At 36.7% G+C, this 19144-nt stretch overlaps 1 protein-coding gene across 1 annotated transcript; it reads left to right on the top strand.

Annotated features, from left to right (window-relative positions):
* The first annotated feature begins 2162 nt into the window (after positions 1 to 2162).
* On the top strand, positions 2163 to 5375 carry LOC131165531 (WEB family protein At2g40480-like). Its single transcript, XM_058123432.1, has 2 exons — positions 2163 to 3016; positions 3521 to 5375. Exons 1-2 carry the CDS (start codon positions 2825 to 2827, stop codon positions 4976 to 4978), a joined length of 1650 nt encoding a protein of 549 aa, XP_057979415.1. The 5' UTR covers positions 2163 to 2824; the 3' UTR covers positions 4979 to 5375.
* The last annotated feature ends 13769 nt before the right edge of the window (positions 5376 to 19144 follow it).

The raw sequence follows: 19144 nt of genomic DNA, 5'->3' as shown, positions 1-19144 counted from the left end.
TAAGTAATGTTTTGATTTACTAGGTGGTTGTAAAACATGGTTTGAAGAAAAAATGATATTTTTCATTGGAGAGGCTTTTACGGATCATTTTGAGTGCACTGCCCTATCTTTTCTCTCTACCTTTCTCTGGTTATGTTCCTCCTATTACAAGCTGTATGATTATGGTCAAAGTAATTTATATAACGTACAATTCAAATAAAATCCTATTGTCATGTTAGTATTTTCGACAACTTTATAAATATAAATTTTGAATTTGTTTTGATTCTCTTTTTGAGTCCCATTGAAATTATAATTGATGCTTATTTGTAAAGTTATCAAAAAGATTATCATCTTTCAATTCCTTTTCCCCTTAATTTTATTTTTATAATTTTTATATACATTTTACGAAATGAATGAAAATAGAAAATAAAAGAAAAAGAAAGAAAGACAATTCTTCACTTTTAATAAAGTAATAAGACATCATAATTGGAATTAAGAAATTAGAATCTTTCAAAATCCAAAAAAAAAAAGACTTTCTCAATCCTTTATTATCCAAAAAGAAAGGCTGTTATCCTTCTTAATTCCTGTAATTAGGAGACATTCCCAAATTAAGTAATTTTGGTAAAAAAAAACCAAAATTCTTATATATATATATATATATATATAAAATTTTGTTATCACATTTGGGTTGCCATACACAACCGAGCATTAAGTTCAACTAAACGTGATCCTTTTAATTTGGCTGAAATTCACATTTTAAAAATTGAAGGCAAAAAATGAACCTAAATGAGTGTTGGAAATAATTGATGGGGATCAGCACGCTCCTTTCCTTCACCGACATGGTGACACGTGGACGGCCTCTAGATGTTCACTTTAGTTCACAAGTGTTTTGTAGGAACCCATGAGATTAATGAAATCATACTTGAAGACTCTCGATACGAGAAGATCCAAGTGAAGTATTAAAGCAAGAAAATCTATGTGTGCCCCACACAACTCCAATGGGTCCCATGCGGATTGGGCCTCCCTTTTGACTTGTGTTTTTGTATTTAATGTGTAATATTGCAAGACAATTAAGCTTTCTTGCGTGTGAGTATTTAGTAAGTCATGTTCTTAGTAATTTGTGTTGGAGTTTTTAATGTCTTGTAAGTTGGGGCATTTATTTTGTTAGTAACTTGTAAGAGTAATTAATGTGTCTAATAAGTTGGTGTCGTTATTATTTGCGTCTCCCATTCTTGTGTGAAAATTGTTAGTTGTTTAATGTCATTGTCTCCCCATGCTAGCTAACCTTGTTAATGTTTTGTCCCCTGATGTTAGCTATATATATCCCTTCATTGTTAAAACAAAAGATAAATTTAAATATTGAATAGAATTCCTTTTGTTGAAGCTTGTTTAGCTTTGTCCAATGTTACGATTGTGTAGTGTGAGGCTACGTATTTCTCTTCGGAGATCAAGTGGTGAGAGACCACTATCTATCCAGCGACTCTATCATCATCTCCTCCCACTCACCACACGGCCACCCCCATCTAAACATCCACACGACCAGTATTTTCATATCACCATTCGGACACCAACAATCCTTCACATTGCCGCGTTCAATTGATATCTCACAAGCTTGCACAAAGGACTCTAAGTGTGGACTAACTTGTGTTGAAAAGCCTCAAGTCATTTAACATATCTATTAGTAATCTAGCACTTATTTGAACCCTTATTTTATATTGTAAACCTTTTGGAAATTTGAAATTCCATTTTTGATGAGTCCTTTGAATCAATAAAATGCAATATTGATACTTGTTAGTCTAAATCAATTGTGGAATACTACTATGCTAAATATATAACTTATTTCTTGAAATATTGAAATAACATCTCTTTTGTGAAAGAACCAATTGGAACTTATTTTAGAACAGCATCATGCACCCTTTCAAAATCCCAAAACATGTGAAATGTCCTCTGATTTATTGTGTTTATGTTCAAATAATTAAATCCTTGAAGTGTATTGAGTGTATGTGCTTGTAAGGGTTGAACCGTGGGACTGGGCCAACCTTTCCCTTCCTGCATCAATAATTCTGCAAATTTCTAGAAATTGAAAAACGGTGAATTGACAAGAAAATTTGTAATAGTAAAAAATCATGCTGTGCACAGGCTTGTATACAAGTTTGTGATCCGTCATTGAAAAAAAAAAATCTACGCATAGATAGTTCACAAAGAGGTTATGCGCAGCAGTCCAAAATCGAGCTAAAAGCAAATTTACTTCCTAATTAGGCATCATTGAGCACGAGAATACAGAAGTTTTCACTAATACTGATTGTGGCTCGCATTATTTTGGTTAAACCATCTCCAAAAGATCTCTCTGCATACGCTTTTATTCGTTAAATTGTAGATTATGACTCATGAGTGCTCTGATTGTGTTTTATTCATGTCAACGAGTAATTAAGTACTTGCTATCATTCCCTGATGCAAAGCTTGGTCGATTTGGATAGCAAATCATTCTCACATTCTGCTTTTTTTTCTTTTTTCCTGAGGTGGGAAAATTTTCAATTCTTTTCCATAAAATTTCCAATTCTTTTCCGTCACCGCACGCAGTTTTCTTTCCTCCGTTGAGAAGCCTAGTCGGCACTGGACACTGTTGTCGCCAACCAACAGTGAACAAAATTATAGCATTCCCCACCACCTTCCATAAAAAGCTTGAAGGGCCTAGCTTTCACACATACAATCCAAACACCTCCTTTTGCTTTTTTGGTTTTCCTCAATTTGTGTTTCATGGAATCTGCAAAGCAAAGTTCATTCTGAAAAAGGGTAAAGGCCTGTGCAAGTCTATGTGAGCTAGTGAGCCTAATTTGCCTTGACAATGGCAGAAACAATGGCATACTCTGCAACCCAGCCCATTCCAGGGACGCCCGAAGTCTCTGAGACAACGAAGAAGATCAATTCGAGGGTGGAAATCGACACGTCGCCACCGTTTGCATCGGTGAAGGAAGCCGTCACTCACTTTGAGGGCCGGGCCTTCTGGATACCCATTCACATGCTCCAACAGCCCAGGGTGAGTCTTCATTTTTTTGGTCTGCTTTCATTTTGATTCTACATTTTCAAGCTTATGCAGAATTAAAGTTTTGTTGTTGCTTTACACTTGCTTCATCTGTCAACTGTGCATTTATGAAAGATCAACCCCAGTTCTTTAATTGGTTGGTTTACAAGGTCACCCCATGTGAGTAACTTAGAACTTCTCTTCTGGTACTATTCAAACATTCCTGTTTTCCCCAACACCCATTTCATTTAATTCTACATTTTCTGTCATGCCAAGAAGATTTCTTCTTTGGAAAACCACCAATCCTGGCCACAGTTCCGTGAAATTTATTTATGCTGCTGAATTACTAGAAAAGAAAAAGAAAAAAAAAAGAAAAAGAGAATCATAGTATCTTGTTGACACTGCACCCAGGAATGGTCCAGGGGTCTTCTTCTAGGAGATCTTTCCTTACTTTTGAAACAAGGGATTAATGATCCCATGCGATTTCACTGATTTAGTGCTTTAACATAATGTTGGCAGAATGCATATGCAGTTTTTGACATAAGTAAGGTGGAGGAACAAGCAGCAGAGTTAGAGAAGGATCTTACTGTGAAAGAACAGGAAACCCTCAATGTCCTGAAAGAGCTGGAAACAGCGAAGAGAATTGTGGAAGAGCTGAAGCTGAAGTTACAGAAAGAAGTGTCGGCATGCATCTCAACCCCTGACTCAATGTCTAATGACAATATCTCAATGCCTTCTGTTGCCCAAATGAATCTGAAAAGTCCTGAAAATGTTCCCAATTCTCCCCAGGGATTAATCTTAATGGAGCTAAAGCAAGCAAAACAGAACCTAAGTAAAACTACAAATGATCTTGCAAGCATCAGGGCTTCTGTTGAATCTCTAAACACTAAGATGATCAAAGAGAAAATCTCACTAGAAAGCAATCACGGGAGGCTCACTTCCTCTCTTGAGGAGGGACTGAATCAAAGAAGACTGAAATTTGAAATGGCAAATGCTGCGGAAAAACAAGGCGGTTCTAACAATCTTAATGGCATTGCAGGGGAGCTTCAGCAGCTGAATTTTGCAGCAGAGCAGTTCATAAAAATGGCAGAAGCAGCAAAATGTGAAGTCCTAAGGGCAATGTCTGAGGTTGAGCACACAAAAACAAGCATGAAGACGGCTGAAATGAGGTGGGTTGCAGCCAAAAAGATGGAGGAAGCAGCCAGAGCAGTTGAAGCAGTTGCTCTGGCAGAGATGAAGTGCCTGTCAAATTACAGTGAGGGTTCTTGTTCATCAGGAATGTCCGATCATCAAAACCCAGATGATGGAATAACCCTCTCTTTAGAAGAGTACTCTTCCCTAACCCGAAAAGCCCGAAAGGCGGAGGAGCTCATGTTGAAGAGGAAGGCAGTGGACACCATGCTCCAAAACATTAATGATGAAGCAAATACTTCCAAATTGGCCATGTTAAAGAATCTGGGGAAAGCAACACAGGATGTTGAGTTCAGTAAAATGGCCTTGGAGGAGGCTCTTAACAGAGTAGAAGTTGCAAATGCAGCAAAACTTCACGCCAAAGAGACCCACCAGAGAGCACGACTCGTGCCAAATTCTACCAGGTTCAACGGAGATTCTCACCTCTTGTTCGATGGGAACAGATCAAACCTGTTGGATTATGAGTCCAAGCCTGTTCTGAGGCCATCAATATCCGTGAGGGACATATTGGGTCGAAAGCAAATGCTTTCATCAGATGAATTTCTGATGAGAAAACAAAGGGAAGATTCAACTGATCATCAAAGACAAAAGGTGTCTTTGAGCCAAATGCTTCATCTGCAAAGGAGTGTTCTGTCCGCTCCTAATGTAGAAGACCAACAGAATCATGGGATTGGTGATCAGAAGCAATTCCTCGCACAGAGAAAGAAGTTTGGGTTCATCCATATATCACTCCCCTTGACCAAACAGAGTAAGAAAAAAATGCAGGCTTCAAACCATAGGCGATGATGCTGTGGAAGCAGTTCTTTACAGTCCCTATATAAACTTTAATTTAAGACTCTTTTTGGTCCTGAATTATGTATGCTAGAGCTTGTGTGCTTCATGGGTTTGAGATATTTTTCAAATATGATTTTTATTTTTAAGTATTTGGGATTGGATAAAAAGGATTTGTTGAGTTGGGTTGAGCTGGGTTTTTTTTTTTTTCAATTAAAAAATGGGGGATAGAAAAAGAGATATTTAGTTGGGTTGAGTTGGGTTTGGGCATAAAATGCCGAGTCTTCACCTAAAGCTGTGCTGTGAAATGTGGTTTATAGATAACAAGATGATGGGTTTGGCTTGTGGGTGTGTGTAGTAATAATGAATCTTGGGTATATTAATGTTTAAGATAGACTGATTTGAGATGCAATGAATGGGCGTTTATTGAATGTAATTTGAGAATAATCAGGGGGAACGATGATAAGCTAGCAACATTTTTCCATGCAGTGCAATGGGTTCTTTACTATAAAATCGCTTTATAAATGCCAATCAAAGACCTACAAAACATGGCTATCAATGCCTAAGGAGGATAAAACGTAAGCATAGGAAACTAAGATGGAATATTAGATCGATCTGCATAGACTGCAATAGATCTAAACGCATTGTTTTACATGACATTTGTTTTGTATGACAAAAACAATAGAAGTACTGTCGGTCCTCGGAGACAGCTGCTATGTTGGAGTGCTGTCTTTTCCTTCATTTTTGTCATCTAATCTAGTAATGTTGTTATCTAGAACAAAAGGGATTTACCTCCCTAACCCAACGAAAAAGAATTATGTCATGCTCCATGGACCGGTAATCCGGCATCATGGCAAGACACTCGCTGCCTACAGTCCTCTGGGGCTCACACTTCTGTATACAGTAAGGGGCTGCACGTGAGCCATGTCATCATGGGCATATGATGCTAAGCATTTTTTCAAAGAAAATATATATATATATATATATATATATATATATATATATATATTTCAAATTTTCAAAAATTTTATGAACCATTCATCGGATGGGCAAAAATATTAATTCAAACTTTTAAAAAATTCTAAAAAACCAATGGACCTCCCTAGGGGTTTTTCCTATTTTAATTATTTGAATAGAAATTATTTAAAAATAGTTTGAACTGAACTTTTTTTCCCAAATTGATGTGTTTGAAAAATCACTGGTCTAACTAATGTGTATTAAGAAAAAAATGCTAGATGAACCAACATCTTTTAATTAAAAGACGCTACTCCGTTTACCATTTTTTATTGAAAGTATTATTTGGAGCAGCAATTTTTGCATGTGCCATACATGTAGGAGTGAACATAATTCGGGTTTAACCGAATTAATTGAACTAATTGACCGAATTCGGCCAGTTTGGTTTGGTTTGGTTACATATTCAGATAATTTTGGGTATTTAATTTTTGGTTTAGGTATGGGTAATTTTAGTTCGATTAACCAAATTACCTGAATTATTATTTTTATTAAAAATTAAATTTAAATTAGTGATATTAATAAAATTATATGTTAAATCTTAAACGTGTAAACCTTAACGTTAGTCTTGGTACATTTCTACGCTGTCCGTGCCAGGATTTCGACGACTCTGGATGGCCCTTTTGACCCTGTTACCGTTCCTTTCGATCAGAGCCTCTAAGGCCACGCCGTTGATTTGTTCGACGCCGACCCCATAGTTCGCCGACACATCAACGGTTTCGAGCCGGAGCATGTATCGGTGTTGCTCTCTACGACTCATGACTCTGTCTGGATTTCTTGGATCATTGGTACTCCCCCTTTCTTCTGTTATGATCTCTTGATTTGAAATATGTCCACTTGTTCCTTGAAAGTTTAGCTTTTTGATCGGCGGTATGAGCAATGTAACTTCCATTTTTTGCAAATTCAAGACTATTTTTCTTCATTTTTGTGCTTTTACAGTTTTTTCCCCCCCTCTATTTTCCCTTCGTGATTTTTTTTTTTTGTAATTACTCTAAAATTATTTCTCTCGAACCAAGAAAAAGAAATGAAAAAGTAAAAGAAAAGAAAAGATAAAGGAAAAGAAAACAAAGAAAACAGTTTGAGGAATCTTAGAAAAACTGTTGACAATTTTAGGTGGGCATGGAAGCAAATCAATAGGAAAATCTACCTCCCGATCAGGTGACAAGTGTGGTAACTCATCTAGAAAAATATCTGTAAACTCCTTTACTACTGATGTACTAGTGAGGTTCAATTCATTTCCTGACATTTCCTTCACAAAGGTCACGAATCCCTGACAACCACTTATGACTAGTCTTCTTGCCTGAATAGCTGAAACTAACTGAGACAGGGATTGCACTCGTGACCCTATAAACCTGAATTTCTGATCTTCCTAGAGGTCTGAAAATTACTTCTTTCAAACGACAATCTATGTTGACGTAATTGGTTGCCAACCAGTCCATACCAAAAATTACATCGAACCTGTGCATATCCAATACTATCAAATCAGTTGTCAAGACTTTCCCCTGAATATCAACTTAACAGCCTTGGAGCACTCTACTACACCTTACTACAGACCCTATCAGTGTAGTGACTAACAGTTTGGTGTCTAACAACCATGTTTCCGGCCCACATAATCTAATATACTCCATAGACACGAACGAATGTGTGGCTCATGAATCGAACAATACAATAACTTTAAATGAAAACATGATAATCATACCTGTCACCACATCGCCGGCTATCTCAGCATCCCCAGACATCAAAGCATAGACCCTTGCTGGAGTTACATTCCTCTGCTGGCCTCCACGGGGTGCCTGATAGCCTCCCCAGTACGGTATGAGAGTAGGAGCGGTATCTAGTGGTGTAGGGCAGTCTCGCACCAGATGTTCCTATCTACCGCAACGATAACAGATGGCTTTCCCTACTTGACACTCTCCCAAGTGTCTATTCCCACAAGTCTGACAGATAGGAAAATTCTGCACCGCCTAAACCTCATGACCTCCAGTCTCATGCCTCTGTCCTTTGCCGTAGTTTCCTCTCCTACATTGATCTTGCCTAGATCACTACAGGAAGCCTGTAGGTGCAGATCTCTTCTTCTGTCCCTGCTCCTCTGCATCCATACTGTAATGACCCAAAATTAAAATAATTAGAAAATATAATGAATAAAATGGATTAATGGATAATGAAGGAAAAAGGAAAGAAATTAAAAGGAAAAGCAGGCCTCATCGACGAATGTCCTATATTTGTCGACAAGTGTCCTTCTAAGCTCGTCGACGAAGTCTGTTTCTCAATGACGAAGGAATCCCAAGAGAGTATTTTTGGAACCCTGAATTTCGTCGATGAAGTCTCTATAGAGCCTCATCGACGAATCAATGCGTCTCGTCGATGAATCGACGTGTCTCGTCGATGAAACCCTGCCTATAAATTGAAATTCTTTCATTTTTCAACGTGAAAACTCGGCAAATTCTCCTTCTCTCTCTAGAAAACGACCTCTCAGCCTTCTCTCTTCAATTTCGGGCCGATTTTGACCCAGTTTGACCATCCAGAACCACCACGAGGTTCGTGGGATCATTCTCTTCAAGGCTGTAGGAGCTGATCGTTAGGTTGTGAGGTTTGGGAAACATCCCAAAATTAGGGTAAATTAGTTATTTTGGGATTTTCTTAAGAAATGTTGTTATTTGGAGCCTAAGAAGTAGTAAATAAGTATTTTCCTTAAGATTTAAGTTAATTGGAATTTATTTTAATTAAGTTAGGATTTTTGGATTTCAGGGTCCAAGTGAACGTTGTGGGTATTGATTCGGGGATCCTGCCAGCGTAGTTTGAAAGTCAGGTAAGGGGGAAATTTATATATTAAATCAGGTTTTTCATGAATTAAAATGGATTATGTGTTATTTATGTATATATGTTTATATGTGGGTTTAAAATTTCAGCCATGAAATTATGTTTTCTGAGCCTAGGAATGTTTATATAGTTATGTATATGTGAAAGTAAACGAATGAAAGTGGAAAGAAATTTTTCTAAGAAATTAAGTAATAAATGAAATGTATTTTCAATATATCAAAGTTAACTATGGGTTGACTTATTTTGTAAGAAATGTATATGAATTTTACTGCTCAAACTGTGTGCCATGAGATTCTGTGTAAATATATGTTAGATATATGAGATGCAGATTAAATAAGTAAAGCTTTATGAATAAAAATGATATGGACAATATTGCTTGTATATGTTAAATGCAACCATGTAAATGTAAGACAGCTAAAAGACAGCCATGTTAGTAGATTCTAGCGCATATCTATGTGGAAACTAACTGATGATGGCTAAAGACCAGCTGTACTACGAAGTAATGAAATGAAATGTTATGCAATGAAATAACAATGGAATGACAATGCAATGAAATAAAATGTGAAACGTGAACGATATGAATGGGAAAGAGTCACTTAAAGTGAAATGAAATGCAAAGTTAAGTTATGAACAGGAATGAATGTGTATGAATGTATAATGACAGAAAGGAATGATGTATTATGATATTAGAAGTATGTATGTACGTAAAAGATGTTGTGATTAGGTAAGGCAAACTCTTCGCCTGAGAGCTTGCTGAGAAAGGCGAGTGCACTAGTAGCTTCAGATGTGGTAGTAGCTGCATAATGTACTAGGGCAGAGGGAAACTATTTGTATGGGCGGGTATATTTCCTTATCCTTAGGGCCTTTACCGGTAAACTATTGTTGAACGCGTGAGTACGAGATTAATCTAACACTAAAGGGCTTACTGAGTAAGGTAAGTGCCCTGGTATGCTTTAGTTGTGACTTTAGGGTTACCAATGTATCAAAGCAGAGGGGTGCTACTTGTATGGGCGGGTAATCACCACTATTCTTGAGTAATCTCATGGGTTAAGCCTTTGCATGTGATTGTATAGGTTCGGAAAATGATTTCAGAATTATGTCAATGATTTGCAAATGTATTAAAATGATATATTTTTACCTCATGTTGGACACACACTGTTTTAATATGTATACTTCTTCCCTTACTGAGATATGTTTCTCCCGAATATGAATATTTCTTTTTCAGGACATCCTTGAGGTCGGGCTTAGGAGTTTGAGGGTATTTTAGCATTTTGAGGACTATAATAGAAGAGTATATGTTAATAATATTTTGGGGATGTATATGTTATGTTATAAGTATTTATGTTTTAAGTCTGTGAAGAAAATAATGTTTATGGACATACTGAAATGTTTGGAGATGTATGTATATATATGGAAATGCAGGTGATGGTTGGATTTCATGGATTTATAGATAGAAAATAGAAAACTTTGGTATTACGGTATTATGAAATATGTTGTATGGAGATTATGACTATGTTTTTCGCTGCGTATGTATGTTATAGATTATGATATTATCAGGTATAACGCACTGGGTTCAGGTTTATGGGTTTGGGGCGTTACACATACGCTCACTAGCCTCGGCTAAGGCTGCTCTGTTGACTAACTCAACAAAATCTTATATCTTTAGCACTACCACCTGCTTGTATATGCCTTGCCTCAAACCTCTTTCAAACTATCTTGTCTTCTTTACTATCATGAATAATATACGGGGCGAAACGAGAAAGCCCTATAAATCGCGCCGCATGCTGCTGAACCAACTGCTGTCCCTACTTCAGATTCAGAAACTCTTCCACTTTAGCTTCCCTAAAAGTGGCTGGGAAATATCTGTCAAAGAATAATTCTTTAAATTGATCCCATATCATAACTATCGACATCATCCTCTGCAGCTTCAGAAGTTTCACTGCAGTCCACCACCTCTCAACTTCCCCTATTAGTTTATAGGAGGCAAAGACAATCCTTTGTTGCTCCGTACACTATAATACCGCCAAGACTTTCTCGATCTCCTGCATCCAATTTTCAGAGGCTGCAGGATTAACTCCTCCTGAAAATATTGGAGGATTCATCTTGGTAAACTTCTCTATCGTGCACCCATGGCCTACAGACAGGCCTCCCTGCTCTCTGGAGCTCCTAGCAATCTTAGTCATAACCTACTGAGTCACATTGCGTAATACCACATCAGAATCAGCCCCGCTTGCACTCGAGGACCCTGCTCCATCTGTAATGACCCGAAGAATAATGGTATTTTAAATAATAAAGAAAAGAAAGGAAAATGGAAATCGAATAGAAGGAGGCAGTAGCCTTCGTTCATCAACGACATGGTAGTATAGGCTCGTCGACGAAGGTGTGCCTCATCGACGAGAAGATACTGAGAGGTTATTTTGGGCGACTCTGAATCTCGTCGATGAAGGGGAGAGTTCGTCGAAGAATTTTCTCTTAACCTCATCAACAAGGTGACGTGGCTCGTTGACGAAACCCCTAGTATAAATAGCCTAAAACTTAGTTTTTACGTAGAAAAATCAGAAAAATCCCTCTCTTTCTCTCTCTCTCTCTCTCTCTCTCTCTCTCTCTCTCTTCTCTTTCTTCGATTTCGGCTCCGTCGTTCGCCGAACCAACAATCTGAGGCCACCGTGACACTCCTAGGGAAGTTCTTTCAAAATCTGCCATAGCGGATCGTTGGTGGAAATGAGTTGAAATTTATCCCTGAGTTGAGGTAAGACTTTTTATGTCAAATTTGATCTTTTCATAGTTATAGGAAATGATATTCACGTGAAAATACTGAAATTTAGTTATGGGGATTGTTGAATTCAGGGTGTTAAACGGGGAACCTTACGGGTGCAGGACGAGTAAAATTTTTAGGGAGTTTTCTTCAATATCAGGTAAATGAATAAACTAAAGTAGTTATTTTCCACGCGTATTATTATTATTATTTAACAATAAATTAATTTTCAAGAAAGCATGTGTCATATTTGAATATTATTGGGAAAATGCATATTTGGGAAAATACTGTTGTTATACAGAAAATGTGATTTTAGAATGAAATGTACAAATTTACTCAGTTATGTGTGACATGAATATTATTTTTCATGAAAAGTATTATGATATGATAATTTTATGAGTAAAACATGTTTTCAGGAATTATGAAATAATACAGTACATTATGACTTTGAAAATACATGATAATTGATTTATTATTCAGAATGGTATTTATGAAATGTTCAGCACAAGGTCATAATTATGAAATGTTCAGCGCGAGGCCGTATTTATGAAATGTTCAGCGCGATGCCGTATATATGAAATGTTTGGCACAAGGCCATATTTATGAAAGTATAGAAAATGTCATCAATCCATTTATGTTAAACGCTATATTATCATGTATTATATGTTATCAAAACCCGGATGTTAGTTTAGTTCAATTCAGGAGCACGGTACTGTAGCTATATAGATCAGATATCTACGTTCAAATTTGTGCTAACCACCCCACGAGGGGGTGGGAGATGGATAGTCGATGTGACTTTCAGTGTAGAGTTGTAGACGTCCACTTGGCAATTCGGACCAGGGTGTGGCGGGCCCATCGTACTTACAGATATTTTTGACTTGGTAGTGGTCGACTAGCCATTGTCGGGTCCCGCCTTCGGACTGCACAACCCGTCATGGGGGGTATTACATGACATCAGCTAGCTATTCATCCTGGGTATGTTTTAAGTATTATTAGCTATACCAGACAGTTATGATTAGTATGATTTATTAAAAATAAGAAGGTATACGTTTATGCAGTTATTAAATGATTAATGTTTTATGGTATGAAGAATGTACTGTATATCTATATTATCATTAAATATTCATGTTGCCACATAGCTATATTTAGTTTATTTTCCCTTACTCAGAAGTGTCTCACCCTCGAACTTAAATAATTTTCAGGAAACCCAGAAGGACCGGTGGGTTGTGGTTGCTGTTGAGCCTGTTGTACCACCCTATTAGGAGGGTAAGTTTGAACTAGGATCAATGGTCTTGTTGTAGGATCCTAGGAAATATTTTTTGTATTTTTGGATATTTTGGGAGATTGTATATACACAGAGTTTTGGATTATTGTTAACCCTAGTATTATGTATTTTTGTGGTATTGAGGTTGATGATTTACATTTACTGCTGCCTAGGTTTCGCTGTGTATGATAGGTGTTCCCGCTACCCACGGGTTCGGGTTGACTATTTTATTTACTATGTTCTATTATATGACTATTTTATTTACTCTCTTTTGGGACGAGGTAGGCAAAAGGCGAGTTTTGGGTCCAAAGATAGTACAACAGGCTTGTGACAAGGTCCGACTAATTAAAGAAAGAATCAGTACAACACAGAGTCGCCAGAAAAGCTATACAGACACTCGCTGCCGAGAGTTAGAGTTTGATGTGGGAGATCGAGTATTTTTGAAGATAGCTCTTCTGAAAGGAGTTATCATGTTTGGAAAGAAGGGCAAGTTTAGCCCTAGGTATATTGGCCCTTTTGAGATACTAGAGAGAATAGGGTCAATTGCCTATAGGCTAGCTTTGCCGCCATCTTTAGCTAGAATTCATTACGTGTTTCATTTAACTATGTTAAGAAAATACGTCTCAGACCCGTCCCACATCATTAGCTAGGCAGAGATAGAACTCAAGGATTCAATAGCTTATGAAGAGACGCCAGTACAAATTTAGACAGAAAGACACAAGAACTACGTACTAAAGAAATTTAGTTAGTGAAAATTTTGTAGAAAAAATCATGCTATAAAGGAAGCTTCTTGGGAACTCGAGGAGCAGATCAGACAGAGATACCTGCAGATGTTTCAAGAAGTAGAGAGGTAATCAAGTAAAGTATAATAGTTAGATAAGTTTCTTTTGCAGGTACATGTATGGATTTAGTGAGTAGATAGTTTCAGTTTTATATATATAATCTCCTATAACATAAAATGTAACCACGGTATTCCTCCGCCATAAGTGAGGGCAGGTAATAAAATAAGTAGACTCTTTTCCTTTACAGGATAGTGAAATGTATAGATAGTAAATTTTGAGGACAAAATTTTATAAGGAGGAGAGAATATAATAGCCCGAGAAATTTTACACAGGGCCTCGTCGACGAACACAGGGAGTTTGTTAACGAGGGCATAAGGAAGCCTCATCGACGAGAAGATACCGAGAGAGGTTTTTGGGGCAGTCTGAAATTCGTCAACGAGGGAGGAAGTTCGTCGATGAAATTCCTTCAAGACTCGTCGATGAGATGACATGTCTCTTCAATGAATCCAGGGCTATAAATAGTAAAAACCCGGATTAAATTACAGAATTTGGCACAACAATCACTCACTCTCTCTCTCTCTCTCTCTCTCTAAAACGCCTCTCCCTTCTTCTCTCTTCGATCTTGGTCCCGTTTCTCTCCGAATCGAAAATCTGAGGTCACCACGACGCTCCTAGAGAAATTCTCTGCAAGTCTGCAGGAGCTGATCATAGGAGAAGTTGGCTTGGAATTCATCCCAAATCCAAGGTAACGTATTTTATTTAGATTATGCCTTCCTTGTAGTTATAAGAAATGTTGTAGGTAAGAAAATACCGATATTTTGTTCTGGGGGATGTCATTTTTAGGATGTTGAGTGGAGAACCCTGCGGGTATAGGGCCAAAATTTAGTAGGCGCTTTTCAGAGTTAAGGTAAGGGAAATATGCTATGCTAGGAACTTTTATAATGTTATCAAAGATTTTACACATATGTATATACCAGCTTATTATCCAGTTTTACAGAATATGAATTTTAAATGCTTGTGTGGCCTGAGTAGAAATTTATGTGATGAAGAACTTATATAGTTTTTACAGTATATTATACTATACTGATTACACAGATATAGACAGTATAGTACAGTTTTACTCAGATCAGTATGTTATAGTTTTATACAGAGTATATCACAGATATTTATCCAAAATAGTATATTACAGTTTTACTCAGATCAGTATGTTGTAGTTTTATACATATCAATATATCACAGATATTTATCTAGAATATTACAGTTTTACTCAGATCAGTATATTGAAGATTTATTCATAACAGTATATACAATATTTATAGTATGCCATATTTCCTATTACCATAACATACAGAGTATACAGAGATAGCATCAAGATGTTACAGATACTGTAACGCCCCAAACCCTTAAATCTGGGTCCGGCACGTTATACCTGATAAAATCCCTGATAATCCATAATCAACATATACGCAGCGGAAAACATAAATATAATCTCCCAATTATATAATACCAGAGTTTTCTAAATCCATCTACCAACCATAATAAATTAATCATCCACTTGTATTCAAATATATACATATCTCCAAACATTATTCAGTATTCATAATACCAGTATATTTCACAACCTTTCATAATATCTAGAAGACTTAAAATACAAAACATAAAACATAACATATACATCTCAAAATTAACATAGAAATATACCATTTTCTTTTTCTATTCCCCAATAATGCTATAAAAACCTCGAACTTTTAAAGCTCGATCTCGAGGAAATCCTGAAAAAGATAATTTCATATTCGGGTGAGACACATCTCAGTAAGGGAAGAAACAATATATTAAAACAGTGTGTAGCCAACATGAGTTTATATAATAACATATTATTTAACATTTGAAAATCGTTAACATAATTTTTGAAATCATTTCCTAAACCTAATCAATCACATGCAAATGTTTAACCCACGAGATTACCTGAGGATAGGGGTGATTACCCGCTCATACAAATAGCACCCCTCTGCTTTGATACCTAGGGAACCCAAAGGTCGCAGCTAAAGCGTACCAGGGCACTCACCTTACTCAGTAAGCCCTCAAGTGATAAATTAATTTCGTACTCACACATTCAACAATAGTTTACGACAAAGGCCCTAAGGATAGGGAATTCTACCTACCCATACAAGTAGGTTCCCTCTGCCCTAGTGCGTTATGCAACTACTGCCACATCTGAAGTTACTAGTGCACTTGCCTTACTTAGCAAGCCCTCAGGCGAAGAGTATGCCTTACCCAATCGTAACATGTTCTACGTACATAGATACTTCTAATATCATAATACATCATTCTTTCCATCGTTATTCAATCGTTCACATTCTTTCATGTTCATAACTTAACATTTCCCTGTGTTTCACTTTAAGTGACTCCTTCCCATTTGTATCATTCACATTTCACATTTCATTTCATTACATTGTCATTCCCTGTCATTTCATTTCATAACATTTTCATTTCATTCATTTGTATTACAGGCGCTCTTTAGCCGTCATTTGTTAGTCCATATAGAAATGCGCTAGAATCTAACACAGCTCCTTTTATCTGTCATCAGTTAGTTCACATAGAAATGAGCTAGATCTACTAACTCGACTTTCAGCTGTCGTACCTTTACATGGTTGCATTTAACATACACAAGCAACATTGTTCATATCATATTTTATTTTCATTGCTTTACTTACTTAACCTGCATCTCGTACATTTAACATATATTTACACAGAATCTCATGCCACATAATTTAATAGTAAAATTCATACATATTTCTCATAAAATAAGTCAACCCACATTTAACATTTATATGCTCAAAATACATTTCATTTCTTATTTAATTCATCAAAAAATTCTTTTCACTTCCATTCGTTCACTTTCACATATACACAACTATATCAACAACCCTAGGCTCAGAAAACATAAATTCCATGACTGGCATTTTAAACCCACATAAAACCATATATACATAAATAATACATAATCATTTTTAATTCATGAAAAACCTAATTTAATATATAAATTTCTCCCTTACCTGATTTCTTGAACTACGCCAACAGGGATCCCGAAAAATACCTACGGCGCTCACCCGGACCCAGAATCAAAAATTCCTAACTCCAATAAATTATTCATGAATAAAATATTATTTTAATACTTCCTAGGGCCATAAATTATAAATAATACATATACCCTTAAATTTAGCCAAATTGTCAAATTTTCCAAATCCTACTCTCACTTTGGAATAGGGTTTAGAAAATCCCAATTGAAAAATTACCTACGCCAAAATGGCGACAATGACAATTAGGACCCCGTGGTGGTGCCTGATGTCACGACTTGCTCATTTTCCACATTTTTTTTATAATAATATCATCATAAAATTAATACCACACATCTCACATTTCTGCTCAGCAGGTCATAATCCACCTGGACCCGTGGGTACGAGGGATACATCAGAACATACAGCAGAAGCCCTAAACAGCGGAAACATACAATCACATGCATCTCATCATTTCATATATCACAATATACCAGAGTTACTACAATTGATGTACTTCCATACATACATCCCAAAAATGAAATCTAGGGACATTTCCCCAAAAATCTAACCATCCCTACAAAACTTACCCTTCAAAAGGGCAGATACACAACACTAGTTCAGCGGGGCTTTTCCCGCTCGCTTATCAGGGGCTCCTGAAAAGTTTGTAAAATTTATGGATAAGACACCTCTCAGTAAGGGAAATAAACTAATACTAGCGTGTGGCAACATAAGTATCCCGTGTTCTACATATACCGTACATATCATATTCAGTACTGTTTATCAAATCTAGGAAAACATATGCATATCAAAACATGGCAGAACATACTGCATTTGCATAAACATTTCTCATCTCATATCATAATAATAATAACATAAAAACAATCATGATAGGTTAGCTGGCTGTTGTCATGTATTACCCCCACATGACTGGGTTGTGTGGCCCAAAGGCGAGACTTAATAATGGTTGGCCGACCACTGCCAAGTCAAACAGTAGTCTGTAGGTCCAATGGGTCTACCTAGACTAGTCCGTACACCAGGGGCGATAACAGCACACTTCTTGAAAATAACCACATCAACCATCCAATCTCACACCACTCCGTACAGTGGCGTTAACACAGATATCATGATCATGACGACCATGGACACATAGCAACGATACCGTGCACGTGTTAGCCTAGACCAAGCCAACCAGGTTCTGATATCATATACATATACTAAAATCGTGATACATGGATAACTCATATCATTAATTATCAAATCATTCATATCATTTTTCACATATACATATATCATGAAAATTATCGGCCCGTACACCAGTATTTCACATTTTATCATAACTCGACCTATACGCCGACAAATCACATAGCACAGCCCGTACGCTAGCAAATCACATAACTCGGCCCGTACGCCGGCAAATCACATAGCACAGCCCATACGCTGGCAAATCTCATCCACATAGCACGACCCATACGCCAGCAAACATATCCACATAGTATGGGCCATACGCCGGCAGACATATCCACATAGCACGGCCCGTACGCCGGTAAATCACATATATATATATATATATATCTCGGCCCGTACGCCGGTTTTCCATCATAGAAATCCATATCATCCCTATTCCCAGAAAATAGTATTTCACAACATTTTCATACGCATGCCACACAGAACAAATTTTCCACGTATTCAACATATCATCATTTAAACAGTATTTTTCAAATATAAATCATATATATAAATATATTTATTTTTCCTGAAATCAGATGCTACATATATATATACATGCATTTTCTCAAAACAAAACTAGCTTAGTTTATCCCCTTACCTGATTCCTGAAAAGCCCATAAGAAAATCTTCCCCGTACCCACAGGGTTCTCAACTCAACACCCTGAAAATGAAAACTCACAAAATTAAAGTTCAGTATTTTCGTATGTAAAATATTTTCTATAACTACCACTAAGTCAAATTTGGCTTAAAAGTCTTACCTCAATTTATGGATGATTCTCAACGTTTCCAATCAACACCCCTAGAAACGAAAACTCCTAGTATTAAATTTTAATATTTCAACGCGTATAACACTTTTTTTAACTGACACAACTTCAAATTTGACTTAAAAAACCTTATCTCAATTTATGGATGATTTCCAAATTACTTTCTCCAACGATCTGCTCCGGCAGATTTGTAGAGAACTTTGTCAAGAGCGTCGTGGTGGCTTCGGTTTGTCGATCTGGCGTAAAACTGGCCCGAAATCGAAGAGAGAGAGAGAGAGAGAGAGAGAATCGTAGGAGAGAGAGAGCACTTTCAAAATTGAAGCAAGCTTCTTGGAGAAGCTTGCACTATTATGTATATATATATATATATATATATTAATATTATACTAACTATTAATTAAAGTAAAGCTTCTTGGAGAAGCTTTTACACTTTATATATATATATATATATATATATATATATACCTTTAACTTATATATTAAATGTATATCATAATAA

The sequence above is a fragment of the Malania oleifera genome, chromosome 10, assembly GCF_029873635.1.
Source record: "Malania oleifera isolate guangnan ecotype guangnan chromosome 10, ASM2987363v1, whole genome shotgun sequence".
Classification (NCBI taxonomy): domain Eukaryota; kingdom Viridiplantae; phylum Streptophyta; class Magnoliopsida; order Santalales; family Ximeniaceae; genus Malania; species Malania oleifera.
This window is presented reverse-complemented; position numbering and strand designations above follow the sequence as displayed.